The sequence below is a fragment of the Heterodontus francisci genome, chromosome 18 (assembly GCF_036365525.1).
Source record: "Heterodontus francisci isolate sHetFra1 chromosome 18, sHetFra1.hap1, whole genome shotgun sequence".
NCBI classification, from domain to species: Eukaryota; Metazoa; Chordata; class Chondrichthyes; order Heterodontiformes; family Heterodontidae; genus Heterodontus; species Heterodontus francisci.
The window spans coordinates 52,976,188-52,998,128 of NC_090388.1; the positions used below are offsets into that span (position 1 = coordinate 52,976,188).

Here is a 21,941-nt window from a genome sequence, read left to right on the forward strand (position 1 = left end):
TCTAAATTGGGAGTTTTATACAAAAGACTTTATACAATTGAAGCAATACATCTTTACTCCTGTACTCAAATCCCCTTGCAATGAAGGCCAACATACCATTTGCCTTCTTAATTGCTTGCCTTACCTGCATACTAGCTTTTAGTGACTCATGAACAAGGACACATCTTTGGATATCAACACTTCCCAACCTCTCACCATTTAAGAAATACTCCACCTTTCTGTTTTTTCTACCAAAGTGGATCAAAGTGGGCGGCACAGTGGCGCAGCTCCAGCGACCTGGGTTCAATTCTGGGTACTGTCTGTGCGGAGTTTGCAAGTTTTCCCCGTGACCGTGTGGGTTTCTGCCGGGTGCTCTGGTTTCCTCCCACCGCCAAAGACTTACAGGTTGATAGGTAAATTGGCCATTGTAAATTGCCCCTCGTGTAGGTAGGTGGTAGGAGAATTGAGGGAAGATGGGGAGGTGGTAGGGAATATGGGATTAATGTAGGATTAGTATAAATGGGTGGTTGATGGTCAGTACAGACTCGGTGGGCCAAAGGGCCTGTTTCAGTGCTGTATCTCTCTATGACTTCACACTTATTCACATTATATATTCCATCTGCCATATTCTTGTCCATCCACTTAGCCTGTCCAAATCCTCTTGAAGCTTCCCTGCATCCTCCTCACAACTTACATTCCCTCTTAGTTTTGTGACATCTGCAAATTTGGAAATATTACAATTGGTCCCCATATCCAAATCATTTATATAGATTGTAAACAGCTGTGGCCCAAGCACTGATCCTTGTAGTACCCCACTAGTCACCGCCTGCCATCCTGAGAATGACCCATTTATTTCTACTCTGCTTTCTGTCTGTTAACCAATTCTCAATCCATTGCAGTATATTACCCCCAATCAATCCCATATGCTCTAATTTTTTTTACTAACCTCCTGTGTGGGATCTTATCAAAAACCTTCTGAAAATCCAAATACACCACATCCACTGGTTTTCCTTTATCTATGCTACAAATAATATCCTCAAAAAACTTTAACAGGTTTGTCAAACATGATTTCCCATTCATAAATCCATGTCGACTCTGCCAAATCATGTCATTATTTTCCAAGTGTCCAGTTATCTCATCCTTTTGACGTCAAACTAACAGGTCTGTAGTACTCCATTTTCTCTCTTGCTCCCTTCTTAAACAGTGGGGTTACATTTGCTACTTTCCAGTTTGCAGGAACCCTTCCAGAATCCTTAGAATTTTGAAAGATAACCACTCATACATCCACTATCTCTATAGCCACCTCCTTCAATACTCTGGGATGCAGCTCATCTGGTCCAGGAGATTTATCAACTTTCAATTCAATTAATTTTTCAAGTACTACCTCTTTATTGATACTAATTTCTTTCAGTTCCTAAGTTTTACAAATCCCTTGGTTCCCTAGTATTTCTGGGGGATTTTCTGTATCTTCCTCCTTGAAGACAGACACAATTTAATTGTTTAGCCTCTCTGCCATTTCCTCATTCTCCACCACAAACTCTTCTGTCTCTGCCTGCAATGGACCCACATTCATCCTTGCTAATTGTTTCCTTTTCACATACCTAAAGAAGCTTTTACAGTCTGCCTCCACAAATTGGAGTGGAGGCAAGTAGAGGCTGTTAAGTGGCCATTAATTGGCCACTTAAGGGTCTCAATTGGCCTGGGGTGGGAAGGCCGACCTCAGCCTTTTCCATCCCAGACAAAATGGCAGAGGGCCCAGGCAACATCTGGAACAGCACCCCTTGCCATTTTATTTGCCTCCCACCTCCATGCCCATCACCAAGGGCAGAATAAAATCCTGCCCCCAAAGCTGCTATGTTCATCACTCGGATACGTACAAGTTGAAGCTCAAGTGAATACTCTATTTGCTGAAGCGTGAACTGTTGAGATTTTAAAAAATTTGTTAAGATTTAAATATATGTAGCAGAAAATGTAATTGGCAACATAATGGTGTCGTCACATCACTGGACATCTGTACTAACAGTGCATTTGTTTTTGATGCACTGGTAGTCAAACATGGTAACTGGGCTTCCATCTTACTCATTTTTAGTGGTAAGTTAGAACATAAGAACATAAGAAATAGGAGCAGGAGTAGGCCATTCAGCCCTTCGAGTCTGCTCCGCCATTCAATGAGATCATGGTTGATCTTCTACTTCAACACCATTTTACTGCACTATCTCTGTAACCCTTCATGTTTTTAATATATAGAAATCTATCGATCTCAGTCTTGAACATGTTCAATGACCGAGGTTCCACAGCATTCTGGGGTAGAGAATTCCAAAGATTCACCACCCTCTGAATAAAGAAATTCCTCCTCATCTCAGTCCTAAATGGCCTGTCCCTTATTCTGAGACTGTGTCCCCTAGTTTTGGACTCCCTGGCCAGGGGAAACATCCTTCCTGCATCAATCCTGTCCAGCTCAGTAAGAATTTTTTATGTTTGAATGAGATCACCTCTCATTCTTCTAAACCCGAGAGAATAAAGGCCCAGTCTATTTAATCTTTTATCATAGGACAATCCCTCGATCCCAGGAATTGTTTTGGTGAACCTTCGTTGCACTCCCTCTATGGCAAGTATATCTTTCCTTAGGTAAGGAGCCCAAAACTGCACACAATACTCCAGGTGCAGTCTCACCAATGCTCTATATAACTGCAGTAAGCCATCTTTACTCCTACACTCAAATCCTCTTGTAATGAAGGCCAATGTACCACTTGCCTTTTTAATTGCTTTCTGTACCTGCATGTTAGCTTTCAGTGACGCATGAACAAGGACACCCAAGTCCCTTTGAAATTCAACACTTCCCAGCCTCTCACCATTTCAGAAATACTCTGTAGTTCTGTTTTTCCTACCAAAGTGAATAACCTCACATTTCTCCACATTGTATTCCATCTGCCAAATTTTTGCCCACTCGTTTAGCCTCTCCAAATCCCCTTGAAGCGTCTTTGCACCCTCCTCACAACTCACACTTCCACCTAGTTTTGTGTCATCTGCAAACATGGAAATATTACATTTAATCTCCACATCCAAATCATTTATTTAGATTGTGAATAGCTGGGGTCCAAGCACTGATCCTTGTGGACCCCACTAGTTACAGCCCGCCAATCCAAAAATGACCCATTTATTCCTACTCTCTGTTTTCTGTCCGTTAACTAGTTCTCAATCCATGCCAGTATATTCCCCCCAATCTCATGTGCTCTAATTTTGTTTACCAGCCTCTTTGCGGGACCTTATCAAAAGCTTTCTGAAAATCTAAATATACTAATCCACCGGTTCCTCCTTATCTAGTCTGCTCATTACATCCTCAAAAAACTCCAAGAGGTTTGTTAAACATGATTTCCCTTTCATAAATCCATGTTGACTCTGTTCAATCCTACTATTATTTTCTAAGTGTCCTGTTATCACATCCTTTATTATAGATTCTAGCATTTTCCCTACTATTGATGTCAGCCTAACAGGTCTGTAGTTCCCTGTTTTTATCTCTCCCTCCTTTCTTAAATAGTGGGGTTACATTTGCCACCTTCCAATCTGCAGGATCCATTCCAGAGTCGATAGAATTTTGCAAGATGACCATACATCTACTATCTCTACAGCCATCTCTTTCAACACTCTGGGTTGTAGATCATCATTCCAGGCGACTTATCTGCTTTAAGTCCCATTAATTTCTCAATTACTTTTTTTTAACTAATATTAATATCTTACAGTTCCTCATTTACACTAATCCTTTGATTCTCTATTATTTTGGGAGGTTTTTAGTATTTTCCTCCATGAAGCCAGACACAAAGTATTTGTTTAGTTTGTCTGCCATTTCCTTATTCCACACTATAAATTCTCCTGATTCTGCTTTGTCTTTGCTCATCTTTTCCTTTTTACATACCTATAGAAGCTTTTACAGTCCATTTCTATGTTTCTCACTAGTTTACTCTCATATTCTATTTTCCCTTTCTTAATCTTTTGCTTGGTCCTCCTTTGCAGAATTCTAAGATGCTTCCAATCCTCAGGCTTAACTTTTTTTGGCAACTTTATACACCTCTTGCTTTGCTCTAATACAATCCTTGATTTATTTCATTAGCCACGGTTGGAATACTTTCCTTGCTAGGTTTCTGTGCATTAAAGGAATGTATTTTTGTTGTAAACCAGGTATTAGTTCTTTAAATGTTAGCCATTGCCTGTCTATTGTCATACCTTTTATTGTAATTTCCTAATCCACCGTAGGCAATTTGCCCCTCATACCTTCATAGTTTCAATGGCTTAGATTTAAGACACTGGTTTCTGGTTTGTAGTTGACATATACTTGGCCCAATACCCTCTCTGACTGCCCATAGTTGAGTGGGGAGTACAGTTTATTTTCAAACATGATGTTTGAGTAGTACATGTGTTGCTGCTTTTGTTAGAGTCTGTTGTTTTGGATTCTCCACGGGCTTCATCCTACATGTTTAAAAACAGGATGTACTTTTTAATGCAGGCTCACTGTACTGCTTCCTCCTTTTCTCTTATTTTATGGGTCTTAGAACATAGAACATAGAACAGTACAGCACAGTACAGGCCCTTCGGCCCACGATGTTGTGCCAAACATTTAACCTACTCTAAGATCAAACTAACTACCTACCCTTCATTCTACTATCATCCATGTACCTATCCAAGAGTCGCTTAAATGCCCCTAATGTATCTGCTTCTACTACCACCGCTGGCAGTGCATTCCACGCACCCACCACTCTCTGTGTAAAGAACCTACCTCTGACATCTCCCCGAAACCTTCCTCCAATCACCTTAAAATTATGCCCCCTGGTGATAGCCCTTTCCACCCTGGGAAAAAGTCTCTGACTATCCACTCTATCTATGCCTCTCATCATCTTGTACCCCTCTATCAAGTCACCTCTCATCCTTCTTCGCTCCAATGAGAAAAGCCCTAGCTCCCTCAATCTTTCTGTATTATGATCGATGTCACAGTAGCAGCATTGCTATTCTCACAAATCCAATTTGTCATTTAGAGTGATTACTGAGGCTTGTCCTTATGAGCATTGTTGTAGAAAACAGTCATAAATATCAAGATAATAAAAACACTAATGGACCATGTATTCCACCTGAACAGGATAAAAACATATTTTTTAAAGTTATTCCATTATACCATTCATTTACTTAATAGTTCAAATCACATCATCAATAGCTTGCTATGGTTTACCTCAAATGATGCAGAGACAGCCGCAGCAACCTTGAAAGTGTGGAGGGAAACAAGAATGAAAGAAAAATAAATACACATAAATACAAGGAGAGTCAGAAATTAGAAACTGTAACACAGACAGGAGATAAGGAGAATAAGGCAAAAAAAAAGGAAATGTATAAATATTGCCAAAGAATGGAACAAATAGAGACCGAAAGGTTAGCCCTGAAGGAACTAAAGAAGGACTAAAACTCAAACCAGTGAGTAAAGCAGATAGTGTCCCTCACTGTCGGTCAAACCTATCTAAATCTTAGGCTGGAAATGACCTATGTTGGCTATGCAAACTAAGAAAAGTGAAAAGATAACAAGGAATTAACTGTACCAACTACAACACGTGAAAATGTATGGCTCTAGATCTTCCTTACATGTGCTGTGGGCTCCCAATAATTGCTTGATCCTTGAAAAATGGTTGGGGCCTGAAATTCTTTATAGAGTTTGGTTGATGTGCCTCCCCAACATGCAGGACACCGGTGAAATCCTTTGAAAAATGGCTTTCCTGGTTGTCTTCTAAGGGGTAAAACTTCCTACTATCCCTTATGAGGCAAATTAGAGTAAGGGTCACGCACTGAATGTGGACCCTAATAGTGGGTAGCAATGTTCACATCCCATGAATGAGTAAATAAACCATGAAATCCACATCACCCAAAAACATTGTCACATGCTCACTGATACACTTCCTTCTATCTTGCGGGACAAGGTGGCAGTAGGAAATTACTAGTGGAGGACAGGCACAGCTGCATGTCTTCACCCTGATGGAGGAGACAGTGCTTGCCATCATTAGAGTGGCCAGGACTGAGGCTGTGGCCAGTGGTGGGACTGAAAGCATTGAAGGTAATTGTATCTCATAATTAATCCTTCCTCCCACACCTCCCTTCCTCCTCATCCCACCATCTCTTCTGTTACATATGCTACAGACTGTCTAAACATGCACCTCTTGGTTCTCCCCCCTCCCCTTACCACCTTACCTCTGTGCCTTTCTCCTTTCATATACCCAAGAAATGCCACCTGGCCAAACGCTGATGTAAGAGAAAGAGGTGGAAGAACAGGAAGACAGTAATGAAAATGAAACACTGCCACTCACTCTCACATGCACAGCCATCAGCTCAGATACTGACACTGTGCATACATCAAAGGCTAGCTTGGAGGCAGGATCTGCCTGTGCTGAGACATCGGATATCAGCGGCCTGCAGTCAGGGTAGGGGGAAAGGGTGGTGCAGGTGTCAGCTCACTGGGGTGGGTGGGGGTGGGGGGGGGGTGGTATCGCACACGAGTTCTGCTCCAGAGGACTCAGATGAGAACTTCAATGGTACCTACAGAAAAGCTCTGATATATACACACACAGAAATGCTTAGTGCATTGGCAGGCCTGCCAGAAAGCTTGCGGTCACTGTCAAGGAGCATGGAGGAATCCGGCACTAATCTTGCACATGACACTATTCAGAGCTTGGAGCCCATTGTTTCCAGAATTTCCATTACCTCATTTGTGGACCCAACTATGATGCAGCAACTGATGACTGATGTCTCAGCTTTCATTGCAGCACAAGCAGAAGCCACCCAATGCCTGAGTGCTGCAATGGAAGCTCAGATTGAAGTCATGCAAACTCAACTTGCTGCTACCAATGCTCAGACTATTGCCATCATGGCTGCAGATACCAAAGGGGCTTACAGGGTCTTGCAGCAGTCAATCAATCTGTCCCTCAATACATTTCTGTGATTGCTGAGGTGCGACCTGGGGTGGCTGTGGACCCATTTGTCCTCCTGCACTGCCATTCCGCCAGTCCTTTGCCTGTCAGCCAGCCAGTCCAGATTCTTGCTGCCCATGCCGATGTGGTGCAGTCCAAAGCCGGGCCTTCTCAGGCCAAAACTGTGTGAGGCCATTCTACAAGGCCTCCTGCAGTCTCCTCTACTAAAAGTCAGCAGCCTTCCATCAGCCCTGCAGCAGCCACTGGGTTAGCACGGCAAAGTCACATGAAAAACAGGCACCAAGGGAATGCACAAAGGTAATTAATTGCCCTTTTTATGGAATATTGGATTGTCATTTATAACGTTGGTTTGGAATATTTGCTTTGTGGTGGCTTTTATTTCAGCACTGTAGCCAAAGGCGCTATGATGATCAGTATCAGAGGGAAGGTAAGATATGGGACTGCTGTTTAATGGGCAATTGGGGTTGTATCATAGTCAGATGAACTGATCACGGACAACCCGGCCAGAAAGGGGCTGTGTTGGTTGTCTTCTCCTTTCTTCCTGCTCCTCTTCTTCCTCCTCCTCCTCAACTGCCTGCCTTAAACCTGGTGGCAAGGGCTCTTCCCTCAAGATGGTGAGGTTGTGCATGATACAACAGACCACGATATATTGTGACACACACTGTAGAGAGTACTGCAGGACTCCTCCAGTGCAGTTCAGTCAGCAGAAGCGTAGCTTGAACATTCCAATGGTCGACTCGATGATATTTTATGTCGCAAAGATACCTTTGCACAATCCAGTAATTACACACTAGTACTGATTCAGAGATACCCAAATTGAATTTTGTCAATCTTTTATACAATCTGTTAAAGTCCATGATCTATTCTTCCATGAAATGGCCATCTGTTTTCTGGAATCTATCAAATTCTGACCATGCCTCATCGATATTTACCAGATCATCTTCCTTGTAGATTTCATCCAGCAACTCTAATAGACAGTCCAAATCTTCATCACTAGCCAACTGACAGGCATCCAGCTCACAAAATACTTTACTTCTGATTGTACTGCTTATTGGAAGTGACAACACCAAGGCCATACCTAGTTTTATCTTTGGTAGGGTGATCTGCTGTGTCCATTTATCCACTTCATTCAACCACTGATCATATGGTTCTGACTCCAAAAATCATTGGAGGGTAATCACATCGTGGCAATTTCCACAATGGTTCTAAGATTTTATTTTCTTAGTTTCCAACCTTCACTTTTAGGCAACCATCCTCTGGCTAGTGGTGAAGGATAGAACTGCAGCCAATCTTTACATACTTTTATAATCTTTTATTTACAGAGATATACATCACAAAATATGCACCTCCTAACTCAACAAGCCCAGTTTCAGTTTGTCCCTATTTATAGGAACCAGTTAATGCCCACCACCTGCATACAATTAATATACAATTAACACCACTATCATCTCCCTTTGCCTGGTGCCATCAACCCTTTTGTCATTTAATCTTTCCTCTCACCCAACCTATCATAGACATTCCCTTTTGTTCTTTTTCCCCTTTCCCCACTTCCTTCCCTTTGCACTTGCTTAAAATCTGCAAGTTTTTCCAGTTCTGATGAAAGATCACCGACCTGCAATTTTGATTCTGTTTCTCTCTTCACAAATATTGCCTGACTTTCTGCATATTTCCAGCATTTACTGTTTTTTATTGCGTGGAACGTGTGCACATCTGACCTTCCATTCTTTCTCAGTGATTCACTTATGGAAGGAGTATGTGTGTTGGCTGACTGCAAAGTTGCACACACAGCATACTGGAGTCTCCTCAAGCTGTGCATTATGAGAAACGAGACATCTGAATATGTGAGATTGTAGTGGCTGACTGGTACTGCATGCTTTCACTCATCTCCTCCAGTAAGGTGCCTCGGAGGGAAGGGAGCAACAAGTATGTACCTCTGCTCTTGGTTCCATACAGTAGGGAATATTGTGCTTGGTTCATGAAGCTGGTTTTCTTCCCTTTGTAATACCCAATTATACAGCAATTTAACTCAGTTAACTTCTGTCCACTGCTATCCTGCATGTTTAAATTTGTCCTCATTGCAATTCACAACTGATTGTTAATTATAATATCTCCCTTTTCAATGGCTGATCTGCTGTGTGGGAAATCTTGCCCACCTTTTCGCCGAGGAACTGAAAGTAGCAAAATCATCAGTAATCCATCAGATTATGTTACTTCCAACAACGTATGGTTAACTCCGAATGGTGTCACAACAGCAATTTCTAAACTTGCATGGCTAACCAGTGCGCTCCATGGAAATCTGATGAACTAAAACAGACTTTACTAATAAGATGATGAGGGCTTTGTAATACAAGCTTTCTCAGAAATAATTTAACTTGGCATTTAAAAGTCCTATTATAGACAAGCTAGGAAGCCCACAGACAAGTGCATGTAACTGTTGCCATGCCAACTGGTTCACGCAGTGAGTTAAAGATGCCATGCACCTGTCCATTTACACTTTTCTTAAATTTTAATCTATAATGTTATGTGATCCCTGTGATATAAACATGGGTAATGTTTCTTGGCTATCCAGAAAAATAAGTTGAAGCTTTGCAGTAAGAAGCAGCAAAAATAATGCATATTGCAATGCTGGATATTTTGTCAAGATGGATTCTTGGAGATAGGGAAAAATTAAACATCATTTGCTGGGCAAAAATTGAAGATTGTATTATGATGTCAGAAGCTAAGAGGTTGTTTCAAAAGATCATAAAGAAATATAAATATATTCTGTGCAAATCTAAACATGATCAGCCTGTTCTTATGCGCTGTACTAATGTAGGTCTGAAGCCAGGCACTAGAAGTTCCGAAGAAGGGTCACTGACCTGAAACGTTAACTCTGCTTCTCTTTCCACAGATGCTGCCAGACCTGCTGAGTGAATCCAGCATTTCTTGTTTTTGTACTAGAAAGTACATGGCAGTAACCTTGACATAATTTTAAGTTGATTTCATTTCCAACTCTGATAAGGCACTTGATTCTGTTCAGTATTTCATTCAGTAATATGGGTAAGCAATGGATCTCAGCAATGAAAGACTTGCATTTATATAGCATCTTTCATAACCACCAGATGTCCCAAAGTGCTTTACAGCCAAAGAAGTATTTTTGAAGTGTAATCACTGTTGTAATGTAGGAGACACAGAAGCCAATTTGTGCACAGCAAGCTGTCACAAACAGCAATTTGATAATGACCAGATAATCTGTTTTTGTGATGCTGATTGAGGGATAAATACTGGCCAAGAGACCGGGGATAACTCCCCTTCTCATCTTCGATATGTGATGTGAGATCTTTTACATCCACCTGAGAGGGCAGATAGGGCCACGATTTAACGCCTCATCTAAAAGACGGCATCTCTGACAGAGCAGCACTCCCTCAGTACTGCACTGCAGTGTTAACCTAGAATTTTTGTACTCAATTCTTGGAGTGAGATTTGAACCCACAACCTTCCGGCTCAGAGGTAAGAATGCTACTAACTGAGCCAACGAGGTTAACACAAAAGCTTGGTAAAGTGGATCGCTGTGCTGCTAAAATATTTGTTTTTTTTTTAATGTCAGTTTTGGATTTTTTAATTGATACCACAATTTAAGTAGATATTATAAAGTTATCTATGATAAAGTGGGCAGGAATTTTTTGCAACGGCGGCAATGTTGTTACCGGTTGCCATAAGTTAGACTGATGTGAACATCAATCCTCCAATTGTGAATTTACACCAAAATTTACTGGAAAATTGAATTCAATATGACACAGCAAGGATAGTAACAGATCAGAAGTGGTGCAGCCAATGGCAGATATCTTGTTCCTTCCCTCTGGTCCAATGCTCCAGATCTAGATAAAAAACTGAAGATTTGTCATATGCCTTCTATTGAATTGTTTCTTTTGTATGGGGTGGGGATGTTTTTGATTCACTTACACTGAGCCACTCTTGCCTCTAGACTCCGGTCACATTTTAAATGTTGTTGCCGATGGTAGCATTCAACTGAAAATCATTCAAGTATTTATTTTTAACAGTGGGTTTATGCAAACTATTATGTAAATCAAAATATTACCCAATGTTAGCTGTATATTGCTAAACATATGGGGTTTAGTGTTGGGACAGGAAATGTCTATCTGCCACTATTTGGACTATTTCCTAAAATTTGCTTGGTGTTAATCATCATGTTCCACAGATGAGCCTTTTATTGTCACCATCCTGATTTGTGAAAAGCTGTCTAATATTTAGATTGGTGCTGATAACTGAGCTTACCCCCACTTAACAATCACAAACATACCACTCAGTAGATAAGGAGTAACTGTTCCCATTAGCGGAAGGGTTGATTTAAAGTGATGAGCCAAGGAACCAGAGGTGATATGATGAAAAATGTTTTTATGCAGCAAGTACTTAGAACCTGGAATGCATTGCCTGACAGAGTGGTGGAGGCAGATTCAATCATGGCTTTCAAAAGGGAATTGGATAATTATCTGAAGAGAAAAGATTTGCAGGGCCATGGGGAAAAGGCAGGGAAGTGGAATTAGCTGAGTTTGTCTCACAGACAGCCAGCATGGACACAGCCAGCCAAATGGCCTCCTTCTGTGCTATAACCATTCTATGATTCTATGATTCTATAATAGGTAGGTTTTAAGAAGCATTTTAAGAAAAGAGAGAGTTGGAAAGGTTTATGGAGGAAATTCCAGAGCTTAAGGCCTAGCGAGCTGAAGGCATGACCATCAGTGGACAGCAAAGGAAATCTGGGATATTTAAGAGGCTAGAATTGGAGGAACAGTGTTCTCAGAGGGTTTTTGAGCTGCAGAAGACTACAGAGATAAGGAGGGGCGAGATCATGGAGGGATTTAAACACAGGGGTGAAAATTTTAAAACCGAGCTGTTTGTTGGACTGGGAGCCAATGTAGTTCAGCAAACACAGGATTGATGGGTGAACAGGACTTGGTACAAGTCAGGATACGGGCAGCAAGTTTTGGATGAGCTCAAGTTGACAGAGGGTTGAAGGTTGGAGGCCAACCAGGAGAGCACAAGTAATAGCACAAGACAGATTTTAGTTAGAAAAAAATACAGCAAACCACAGTAAACTGCTTAGTAGAAGTTGTGATGACTTCTCTTTCCATTCAATGGTGCGGTTACAGTTGGACACAGCAATACATTGATGTCTGGAAATTACAGTGTGTGCAATTATCATACAAACACTCATCAAATATCCTCTGTAATCTATTTTAGTTAAGGTATTGATATGTTTATTTTTAAATTGATCAATAAAAATGACAGATGAAAGAATTTAATACAATAGCATTAAGCATTTGTATAATAATGAGTAATTTCCAGGCTTTTGGCACTTTGATTTTTATGTAGACTACCGCTAGCTGCACACTTTGGGCAGAATTTAGTGAGGCCATTCGGAGCAGGAATGGAGACGTGGGGTGCAAGAGAATAGTGATGGACGCGCCCGCCCGGAAATCTGATCTCATGAGGTCGGTTCCAGATTTAGACAGCGGCAGGAAAGCTCTAAGGCACCACTGCCGCCCCGGTGCGACAGAACAGCAATTTAAATTGTTGAACAGGTCATTGTAATACATTAGCATTGAAATGACAGCAATTCAATTGGGGGTTTGGAATTAAGTGAACAGCGGGTGGGCTTCACCTGCCTTCGGATCCCTAGCTGTTGAAAGGTGGTGGCACCAAGACGAGGCTTCAGTGTCATGACGGGAGGCAGCCATGAGGAACAGTGGATTGGGGAAGAGAGGGGTGCGGAGACCATTGTTGGCCTGCAGTGCTCTGCACTCTGCATGGGTAGCTTGGTCTCAGGTGACAGTGCCGGATTGGTTTGGTGTCGGGCGGGAGTGTCAGGTGGGCTTGGTCTCGGGTGAGAATGCTGGGCGTGCTTGGTCTTGGGTGGCAGTGCTGGGTGGGATTGTTCTCGGGTGACAGTGCCAGGTGGCCTTGTCTCAGGTGAGAGGGTCCGCTGGCCATAGTATTGGATGAAAGGGTCCGGTGGCCATTGTACTGGGGGAGAGGGTCTGGTGGCCATTGTACTGAGTGATGGGCTCTCTGCAAGGGTGGGAACTGAGGGCCATTAGCGCATATTCCAAGGGGAGTAGCAAAGGGAAAGATGCTAAGGCCAGGTTGTCTCTGCAACGACAGCGCTCTGGAGAGCTACTGGCATGGGCCTGATACACCCTGTTTTTATGAACCCCTGTAGCGCAATGCAGCACCTCTGACGGAGGAAGGGTCAGGAGGCAGCTGCGCCCATCCTTGAAACTCCAAGAGGATAGTGGCAGTAGACAGCCATGCCAAGAAGGGCCTACCTGCACCAGAGTGTGTACTGGATTCGACCCAGCTACCTCCAGATGTCCGAACGGCAGTATCAGCGAAGGCGGCGGCTCTCCAGGGAGGCCAGCACCAACATTTGCTATGCTGCAGGACGAGTTGTGAACTATGGACTTCAGTAGACACCCAATGCCCGTGGCCCAGAACATCACTGTGGCACTCAGCTTTTACACGTCCGGCTCTTTCCAGGGATCCACCGGGGACATGTGTTGGATCTCCCAGACAGCAGCCCACCGCTGCATCAAGAAGGTGACCAATGCCTGTGCCTACTCTGGCAGCCCAATAAGGGAGCAAGGGTGATGGCAGCATCTCACAATTAAGGCATGAAACAATGAGCATTTTACAACAATGAATGTGAACTGTAATAACAACAAAACTTTATAAAACAATATAATGGCAAACGTAAAACACCTGTGAAATCCCAAGTGTGTCTAGGTGCTTTTCTTAATATGGTTACGAGTACTTCTATGAGGTCTGACCCCGACGCTATTAGCAACTGGGCTGGAGGCAGGCTGCTGATCAGCCCACCCCTGGCCTGGGATGACTTCGGCGGCTGTCCTCTGGTTGCCTGAGGTCTGGACGGCCCCAGCTGCTTGAGGGTTTCCTGCACAGGTGCAGGACTCCTCAGGAGATGTGGCTACTGGAGCTGGTCTCACTGGCGGAGGGACTGAAGAGCTGCTGTCCACACTTAGAGTGCCCTGAGGGGAGCCACAGATGTGCAAGTCAGCCTCTCCTCCTCCCTTTCAAGGCTGACGAACCTCCCTGTTTACCAAAGAAGGACGAGGACCTGGAGAAGACTCCAGGTACCTCATCCTTCTCTCGCCTTGTCATTGCTGCGTTGAGTATGCAGGTCTGCGCGCATCTGTGGAATCTGGCTCTCCATGAGGGTCGATGGAGAAAGCCATGCGCTCACACACCTGAGACATGGCACACTCATGGCATGGATGGACTCTTCCATCAGCCGCTCATGGCCGTACTTTGCCTCTGGGAGCTCCACCAGATGTTGCCTTACCTCAATCTGCAACATGCCCTGTGCTGTCAACACCAGAGTCTCGTCATTGGCCTGGGACTCAGCAAGGGCCTGGCCACCTACAGTCCTCCGACTGTCAATGGCCTCGGCTGTTGACAACCTGTGTCAGCTGCTCAGGCTGGTGTTTGGTGCTATCACCAGCTTGTGGCCCTAAGACCGAACGCGTACCCACTGAGATGAAAGTATCTGCGCTGGTGGAAGGTGCAGGAGAGTAATAAGATGGTGCATCCGCTGACTGCTGCTCCTCCTTTAGTTGGAGCCGCCTATGGATGATGACCTGCATGAGAGAAGATGAACATCTGCGGGAGAACCTCTTCTTGCCATCCCTTGGAAAGAAGACCTCCTGCCCTTCCCTTGCAGCCTCGGAGGTGAATCTCCAGGGAGGCATCGCTAAATCATGGGGCCACCCGGTGTCTTGCCTCGGACTTGGTCCCAGTTCGATCAGGCTCTGTTCCGATGGTCGGCAGTCCTGATGTGGGGGTGGGGGGTGTTCAGGAGCTGAAGTTCAAGGAAGCAGCAGCTACAGTAGTGTTACAGGGAAGTCCAGTAGTTCAAGGTACCACCAGAGTTCCAGCAGCACTCCAGGCTCAATACTTCATTGGAAGGCAATACAAGCAGGGCTGGCAGTGCTTTTAAAATGGTGCCAGCACCTGCGTTGGAGTCATCTGATGCCACAATCACCGACTTGGAGCCCATCCCCATCACATAGTTGGAAGGGCCCCGTACCTCCATTATGTAAAGTGGCTACTCGCTGCGTAATTGCGGTCGGATGGCCGCACACGTGACATGGGCGATGGCACCTGCTTCTGGGTGCACTGCTGGGACCTGCAACGTGATCACTAAATTCGACCCTTTAAGTCCACTGAAATATTTCCCAAGTTAAGCTGTAGATCCTAGGTCACCTTTCCTCCAAGCAGTCAAAACATTGCTCTGGCACTGTTCGAAGTGGGTAATGTTGGGCTCAATTTTAGGTTCCCCTCGCCCCTCCATCCCCACAACCGCCTGGTGGAAACTAGTTTGGGGGAGGTAGTAAAAATGGAATGGGGGACTTACCCGCTCTTTCATCACCCTGATTTGGCCAACTGCCATTGTGGGCCACTTTAAATATGCAGATTCGGCTCTGATGATGTCTTAAGGGCCCAATCTGCCATTTTACATTGAAGCCTGAGATGGAGAGCAGAGGTGGTTTCTCTGTTATGCAAACCCTTCCAGGAACAGTGGCAACCTTCTGCCTCCTGATTTTAACAGCTGGGTAGCTGCTTCTTGTTGATCTCCCAACCACTTTGGTCAGGAAGTCATTAAGTGGCATGCTGATAAGGTCCAATCATTAAATTTGACCAAGGCTGCCTCCTGCTGCTTCCAGCTGCTCACTTTGCTGTATTCCCACCTGGGAGTTAAAATCGAGCCCTTTCATTAAAAAGGGACCAAGCCATCACATCAATCTGTCAAATCATTTTTTTTGGTACAATTAATTAGCAAAATGGTCTTATAGGGTTGGATTTCCCACTCCTGCAACTGGAGCCATTGGATCACCTGGCCATAGTGCATGCAGGAAAATTGGGCAGGGAGAAGCACACACCCCCTCACAGAGTCCATCCAATTTCTGTCTATTAATTTCAACACAGAAAGTCAGGTGCTCCTCTTTACCTAATTTTTCTGTGTTCACAGGGTGATATAATAGCCAGAACAGGAAATTTTACTCCTTTATTTCTTAAGTTATGATGGATACAAGTTCCTCTACAAGACACACTGCAACCTTGCATCCTAAACTGAAACAATAATTGCAGAAATTCAGCAATCACTGTATTTTGTGGCATATTTATTCATCAACAACTACTTCTCTGGAGATGAAATTGTAAATTTACACATTTAATAATTAAAAGCTGGAGTAGTAGTTGCAATGAACTCATTTATCTGTGCAGATTTTTTTTAGCCAGTTTGAAAACAAAGTGGCAATTCTTTTGTGTTCATCAGAAGTGGGAGAGGGGCGAGACAGGCCTGTGCTGGGGAATGGAATATTTTTGGTAACCAGTATTAGTGTTGAAGTCTATTCTCAGGTATGTCCAACAGAAGTCTGATGTAGTGAAAAACTCTCCTCACTTCAGTCCAACAAATGCTCATGCTCCAAAAGAGGTCCTGTATTATCATTACACGAATTTTCACCCTTTTATTCCAGGCATACAAGAGGTTGCCAATCTTGTAACACATTGAGGTCATTTTATGCCATGGAGTTGTGTCCAACAGAAACTGGGTTAAGACCACTTAGAATGAAAACTTTGATCTCCTTAGTCTGGACTAACCAAGGGCACCAAGAATCAAAAGCTCAACAGAATTACCCATTTCACCAGTAGTCACTGTTGAATTCTTCTAATTTTGTGAGGGAGGAAAAGTAATGGTTAAGTAAGGAACATTTATATTAAACTAAACAGCAAGATAGTTGTTGCATGATATATTAATTACAGGATAATTCTGAAAGATTACCACATGGAATTTGGATTGTTGAAGCTATAGACTGTATGATTGATTATCACATCTAAAAAGTCTATTGCACAATAAATTCATGTGGTAAACTCTTCCATTAGTGATACAAAAGCAGTTTAGCAATAGGGGACATTGAACTTCTTCTAAAACCGGGTTACTGTTATTGTTGTGTTAACTGGAGCTGGAGCTATATTTCTTGGACTTTGCTAAACCTGCAGCTAAAATAAAAGACTTACCCAAGTCTAGCGCAGCAGTTCAAATCTTCTAATTCTGTACCAGCCACATTCTCATTGTTCACAGATTCAGTTTCACTAATGGGCATGCTCACTATAGAGATTAATAAATGAAAAAGGAATAAAAAACAAGAAATACAAAAACAAGATGTTAATTCATCAGAAAAATAATCAAAATCAATACATCTATTAATGTGAGACCAAATGCTGAGTGGCATTCGTGTTTGAATTATTGAGCATTGAATGCCCCATTACAGATCACAAAACAGATGATAATCATCAAAATAATCAGAGATGTAGAGCAATTTTATTTTATACAAATAAATAGTTTCCTAGCAAAGCAATAATTTTGCCAACCTTCAAGATAAAAATTAATGGATACCTGAAAGTGAAGATCAAGCAGTGAGTCAGTTGAGTAAATTACAGGCAGAAATCTAATTGCGGGGTTCAGCAGGTTTATAATTAGCATAATGAGAATGATTACAATAAAATAATCTCATTGCGAGGTTCAGATGATATTTTAAATGGGGTAACCTCTTTGCTAAAATAGCAAACAGAGAAATGTAATAGGACGTGTTAAGCAATTGCCTATTAATTATAGGTTACATGATTTTTTAGCCTATATTTTCTTTGCTAACACTATCATCAGTATAGTAAACCTTTCACCTTCAACTTTCAAATTTCAGTGACAAGCAATTGTAGAATTGGAAGGTCACAAAATTCTGAGATTCAGTTTATTAAAGATTGCTGTAACTTTTAAATTAGGGTTGTACAAGAGGCCAGAATTAAAGGAGTGCAGATATCTTGGAGGGTTGTGAGGCTGGAGGAGATTACAGAGATAGGGAGGGGCAAGACCATGGAAGTATTTGAAAACAAGGAAGCGAATTTTAAAATCAAGACATTGCTTGACCGGGAGCCAATGTAGGTCAGTGAGCACAGGGGTTGATAGGGGAATAGGACTTGGGTGTGAGTTAAGACATGGGCAGCAGAGTTTTGGATGACTTCAAGTTTATGGACAGAGAATGTAAGAGACCAGCCAAGTCTAGAGGTAACGAAGGCATGAATTAGAGTTTCAGCATCAGATGAGATGTCACACGGGTGAAGTCAGGTGATGTTATGGAGGTGGAAGTAGGTGGTCTTAGTGATGGCACAAATATGAAGTCGGAATCACATCTTGGGCTCAAATGTGACAACAAAGGTGCGAACAGACTGGCTGAATCTCAGACTGTTGCCAGGGAGAGGGATGGAGTCAGTAGCTAGGGAATGGAGTTTGGAGCAGGGACCAAAAACAATAACTTTAATTGGAGGAAATATCTGCTCATCCAGTACAGGATGTCAGATAACCAGTCTGATAATTTAGCAACAGTGGAGGAGTCATGAGAAGTGGTGGTGAGGTAGAGCTGAGCGTTATCAGCATACATGTGAAAACGAATGCTGTGCTTTTGGATGATGGCCCCGAGGGGTAGCATATTGACGAGAAATAGGAGGGGTCCAAGGATAGATCCTTGGGGACACTAGAGGTAATGGCGTGGGAGCAGGAAGAGAAGCCACTGCAGGTGATTCTCTGGTCTATGCGGGGCAGCCCAAAGTTAGTTGTATCTGTGACAAATTTGATTGCATGGCCGCCAACTGCAGCACAGTCATCTGTAAGAACTGCAAGAAGGAAGGCCATCAGACCAAGGACTGTAAACAGAGTAAGTGCTGCAACCCGTGCGGTGGGGCAGGCCACCTCTACAAAACCTGCTCCAAACGCTGCCTCTGTTATGCTCAGGCGGCAAGGTCCAAGGAAAGGCCAGGAGAAAGAACGGTGAATGTGTCTGGTGCTGGGAGGGAGACAAGGAATCCTCCCCGCAGAGAGGAAAGTCTTTCTGAGAAGGAGAAGAAAGGGGAGGCAGCTGCACCCAGCAACCCAACACCTACCCCGTGCCTGGAAAGCACTCCTCTACAGACAGAATCAATGCAGGGGGAGGCAGGAGATGGACAAACTGGTCAGTGGCAAGTGGTAAAAAGGAAAACCACAAAGAAGAAGCCTGCAAAAAAGTAACAGGTCACCACCCAGACTAGTGGCAAGAGGACGCTACCGTCTGAGACAGACTACAGCAGCTTCTTCTCATTAGACGAGGAAGGGCTGGAAAGATGGCACCTGCAAAAGAAGTGGCAGAACTCAAAAGAAGCTGGAAGAGCAAGGCCCCCAGCTCCAGGGCACTGGAAGCTGTGACGAGCCCAGTGCCCCTCAACCCCAATTTGCTGAAACCAGCGAGATGCCTAGCGCACCACAGCTCCGGGAGACCGAGAGCAGCGAAGCGTCTGGCGCACTCCAGCTCCGGGAAGCCGGGAGCAATGATGTCTTCGAGGAGGGACAGGGGAGAAAGACACCACCAGCAGAGGACAGCCCAAACCTTACTGCCTACAAGACCCCCACGATGTCACCCCATCGAGTAACCAGGATGGGTTTCTGAGCCCAACGAATGTGAAACAGCTTGTGTACACTATGGGTACATAGGAACATACCCAAGGACTGTGACTAGCAAGGACACCTGGTGTGGTAAGCAACACCCAATTTTAAAATGGATATAAAGATTGCTTCGATTAATGTGTATAGCGTTAAATCCACTATGTGATGTGTTTCAACCTTGGACTACCTCGCCAAGATCAAAGACGACCAGCTGTTTCTGCAGGAGCGTGGGATCCCGCACTTCAGCACTTACAGGCAATGGTCGCGATGGTGGTCCCACGGGCCATCGATCTGGTCAGGGGGAAATGATTCCCATTCCTCCGGCCTGGGTACTCTGCTGCAGGGAGGCAACTTCACCATCTCTGAAGTTACGGAGGTGGTGGACGGTCGCCTCCTCGTAGCGGATGTAATGTACAACAATGCTCTGCTCTGGTTAGTCAACATGTACGTCCCGGTTCAATGCAGCGAGCGACTGACCGTCCTCCAGCAGTTCCCACTGCTGCTTGCGACATCCAGGCCAGTCATTATTGGCGGTGACTTCAACTGTATCATTGATGTAGCTGGACGATCTGGCAGTGATAACAGCAAACTGGACGCTACGTCCAGATTTCTAATGGAAACAGTAAAAGATGCCAAGCTGCACGACGTCTTCAGCAAACCTGCAGACGGAGTTCAGGGTAGATATACTTGGTCAAGACCGGACGGGTCTGCCCGTTCCAGGATTGATTTCCTGTTTGTGTCAGATCTACCGACGTCAAGCAGATGTTCTCCTCTGACCACTGCCTCCTACTGGATGACCAGCGGGTTGGCAGGGGGACATGGAAGCTGAATGTTACACTGCTAACCCCAGAGAACATTGAGGAACTCAGAAAGGATTACAAAAATTGGTGAACCATGAAACCCCTCTTTGAATCTCCAGTGCACTGGTGGGAAGCGATCAAGGCGAACATCATAAGCTTCTTTATCTTCAAAGGTATTCAGAGGGCAAGAAAGTCACAAAGGGAAATGTCCTGACTCCAGAAAAGAATGCAAAATCTGCTCCGGCTGCAGTCAGGGAGGATCTCCAAGAGGTGAAGAACCAGCAGGTCTAGCTGTTTGCCATAGAGGCCTCCAAGATCATCTTCCAGTCCAGAGTCTACTCCATTGAGCAGGATGAAATGTGCTCGCATTTCTTCTTCCAAAAGGTACACAGTGAAAGCTCTGTGATCAGCAGCCTGAAGGAAGAAGATGGCTCGGTAACGTTTTCGCAGTCTGACATACTAAGATTACCAAATCCTTTTTTGCTGTACTGTATGACGTGAAGCCCACAGACAGCACGGCCTCCCGGTGCTTCCTGTCATCTATTAGATGGCAGCATGCGGGACAGTCTGGACAAACTGCTAACTTTGGACGAGCTGACAAAGGCCGTCAGGTCCTTTGAGACGATTAAAACTCCCGGAAGCGACGGCTTACCGGTTGAGTTGTATTCGGCTCTGTGGGACTGGATCGGCCCAGACTTGCTGGAAGTTTACGAGAGTATGCTTCTGGTCGGCAGCATGTCAGAATCCACGAGGAAAGGCATCATCACTCTCATCTACAAGCGGAAGGGGGAGAGGGCGGAAATTAGAAATTGGCGGCCCATCTCACTGCTTAATGTAGACTACAAGATTCTGTCCAATTCTGAGGGACGCACTAAAGCTTGGGGCCGCCGCCGCCGCAAAGGCTCAATGGAGAAAGACTACTGTGTAAGGTCCTCCCGCCATAGTACACTGAGGGGTTGGACCCATGGGAAACGCCTCAGGCAGTATACACCAAATATGGGTTTGCTGTAAAATACACACGGCATGTAAAATGGAATGTAAGGGTTGTGAGGCAACTCACTCCTGTATTGAAGAAAAGTGATTTCCTTTGCACTTTCTGAAATGTCAACTTGGTGCTGTTTTGAACTGTTTTATAATGTGTTTTTTATTTACAGATTTTTATGAATAAAACAAATGGTCATAATTTGAGGTGACTAATTGGACCCCCAGCACATGATACAGGCGTTTCTTAGGGAAGTGCCCTTGAGTCAATCATCTTTAGCTACATCATGAATAATATTCATGCCTACATAAGGTTGGTAGTGGAACCATTTGATGGTGATTCCATAATATCTAGTTCCATTGACAACTCTTCTGATAATGAATTAATCTATGCCAGGCTTGAGCTGATAAATGGCAGGTAATACTCTAGTCATATAATTGGCAGGCAATAACTATCTTCAACAAGAGCAGGTCCAACAACATTTCCTTGATCAACCCCATCACTATCACTGAATCCCTCACTATTTGTATCTTGGGGTCACGAATGACCAGAAGCTTAAATGCATCAGCCATTCAATAATGTGACGACAAGAGTAGAACAGACAATGAATACTCTATGGCAGCAGTCACCTCCTCAGCCCTCAAAACACCTCTATTATCTACAACGACTCAAGT

General features: G+C 43.9%; 1 protein-coding gene across 5 annotated transcripts in view; it reads right to left on the reverse strand.

Moving 5' to 3' along the window:
• cacna1c (calcium channel, voltage-dependent, L type, alpha 1C subunit) overlaps positions 1–21,941 on the reverse strand; it is a 1,113,964-nt gene that overhangs the window by 385,663 nt on the left and 706,360 nt on the right. For all 5 annotated transcript variants that reach the window (XM_068050762.1, XM_068050758.1, XM_068050759.1 and 2 more), the window contains one exon: positions 17,034–17,124. In XM_068050762.1, coding sequence (XP_067906863.1) covers positions 17,034–17,124 — 91 coding nt within the window. The remainder of the gene's footprint in view (positions 1–17,033; positions 17,125–21,941) is intronic.